Genomic DNA, 2,114 nt, shown 5'->3' with positions numbered 1-2,114 from the left:
TCCAGAACATGTTTCTTCAGTAAATGGTCTTTTCTTCTTGATCCTAAGAAGAAGATCAGACTGATGAACGTCAGCTTGTGATCGAGTTGAAACAGTTTCCTGACTCGTCGGAGGTTTCGGGGAAAAGACGCTTTCACATTGTGTCCACACGTCCTCCAGTGGACTCAGCTGCACGTCGGGGGGGTTTCACTCACTTCCTGTGAAGATGAACGGCTCTTTGTGTTCAACTCCTCTCTGGTCACAGTTTACTGCACATCTTTGTCAAGCATCTCTGTTTCAGATCTGGAGGAAGAGGAGGGAGAGGAGGAGGAGGAGGAGGACGGACAGGTCAGTGACACCTGAGACAGGTTCTTTCATGGGCTCATCTTTGAAATAACAAACTCACAGAAGTATGAAACAATCCTGCTCTAAATACAAAATATATCAGACTACGATTCATTTCATCCAGTTTTAATTTTTACTTTGATTCTAAGTGAAAGTCCTTTGATCTTCACGTGTGAGGCTTCATCTGCTGCAGCTTCATTCGGATGCTTCACTCACGTTTATTTTATTTCTGCTCATGTGTGACAGGTGAAGTCAGTTTGTCTCTAGTCAGATGAAAGTGTGAAATCAGGCTCACAGGACGTTTCCTGATCAAATACACAACCTGTTTTTTATGTTTTTGTTTGTTTTTGCCTTTTGAAAATAATAATAACTTTTAATGTATATCTTTTTGCTTTTGTCTTATTTTGGAGGTTTTTCTATGCATCTGTACAACACTCTTATCTACACATATATGAATATATAATATTTATACAAATAACTTGGCTTTGCCTCGACCGGCCTTGATGTCCATTTCAAATCAAACTCCATTAAATTCTGATTCTAAAAATACACACTGAGGTCTAATTAGCGGCGGGAGGGGCCTGATGCTGCAGCGTGGCCGGTGGCGGTGGGGACCGGCGTGTCAGAAGCTGTGGGGGGGGGGGGGGGGGGGGGGGTCTCTCTGTGACCTCCTGAGCTCATTAGCTGTGAGGAGTCATGGCGGCTCCTCCTCACAGGCTCCTGCAGACACACAGCTCAGTAATGAGCTCTGATACCAGCTTCCAGCAACATGGCCGACACGTCCCCACAGGACAGGTGAGGGAGGAAGTGTGCACCCAATTATTACTGACTCACACTCACAGCTGGGCCGACACAACTTCCACCGAGAAACACAAGTCGTCACTGTCACGCTTAGAGAACTAACGACTCACGTGTTGAATCGATCAGATACGACTTAATGACATCATCTGTTTTCTGTTGTAAACATCATTTATCAAAGCTCTTTACATTTTAGTTTTTCTTTCAGAGCATTTTATCTAATTTTAGTTTTATTTAACCCTGACATTAAAGGAATAGTGGAAGTTAGGCTCCATCCACAGGAAGCGTTTGATAACGACATGTTAGGAATTATTGATCAGCTTAAATTTCTGTATTTGAAATATCCGTATTAGTCTTGATTATAATTATAATAAAGTTGTGTAATTTATGTTTTGCAAGGCTCTTGAAGTAAAGACACACGTATGAATGTAAACGTCCACTGGTCTGTGACGTCCCAGTAGAGCTTCAGAAAGCTTCCCACTCTCACGTGGACTCATCCACCTTCCTCAGGTTCCACTTACTTCTGGAGAAGGAGATTCTCCTGACGCGCCGACACACCTCAGACGTGTGTGTTTCATACCAGACGTGGCTGTCGTCACAGAACCTGGAACACAACAACAACAACACATCAAACAATCAGACTTCAGGAAAATCTGTAGGTCAGGAAATGTGCCAAACAGAGAAAACAAGCTGTGGATGGAGGACTCATGTTCTTCTCCCTCAGCTCGTCCCATCATGTGATTAACGTTGTGTTAACGTTGTGTCTAGAGAAGTGAGAACCTTGTGGTGCGTGTCCATTGGCTGACGGGTCTGCAGAGACACTGGGAGAAGAACTTGCAGAGCTCGAGGACGCAGGGCTGCAGCTTGTGAGCGCCGACCGTGGTCGTGCTGCTGGAGGTCGCCCCCCCGCCCTGCTCCGGCCTCCTCCAGGGACAGCCTCTCGACGGACAGAGCGACACGTCACAGAGTTAGTCACAAACCAGCTTCATGAG

At 45.4% G+C, this 2,114-nt stretch overlaps 1 protein-coding gene across 1 annotated transcript in view; it reads right to left on the bottom strand.

Annotated features, from left to right (window-relative positions):
• Positions 1–238: 238 nt before the first annotated feature.
• The window catches only part of LOC128454463 (HERV-H LTR-associating protein 1), a 15,299-nt gene continuing 13,423 nt past the window's right edge, over positions 239–2,114 (bottom strand). The window contains exons 13-15 of the mRNA XM_053437872.1: positions 1,903–2,061; positions 1,644–1,726; positions 239–282 (exon numbers count right to left, since the gene is read on the bottom strand). Of these exons, the coding sequence (XP_053293847.1) occupies positions 239–282; positions 1,644–1,726; positions 1,903–2,061 (286 nt within the window). The remainder of the gene's footprint in view (positions 283–1,643; positions 1,727–1,902; positions 2,062–2,114) is intronic.

This window comes from Pleuronectes platessa, chromosome 13 (genome assembly GCF_947347685.1).
Source record: "Pleuronectes platessa chromosome 13, fPlePla1.1, whole genome shotgun sequence".
Lineage (NCBI taxonomy): Eukaryota > Metazoa > Chordata > Actinopteri > Pleuronectiformes > Pleuronectidae > Pleuronectes > Pleuronectes platessa.
Note: the sequence above shows the minus strand (reverse complement) of the source record. Positions and strands in the feature narration are given on the sequence as shown.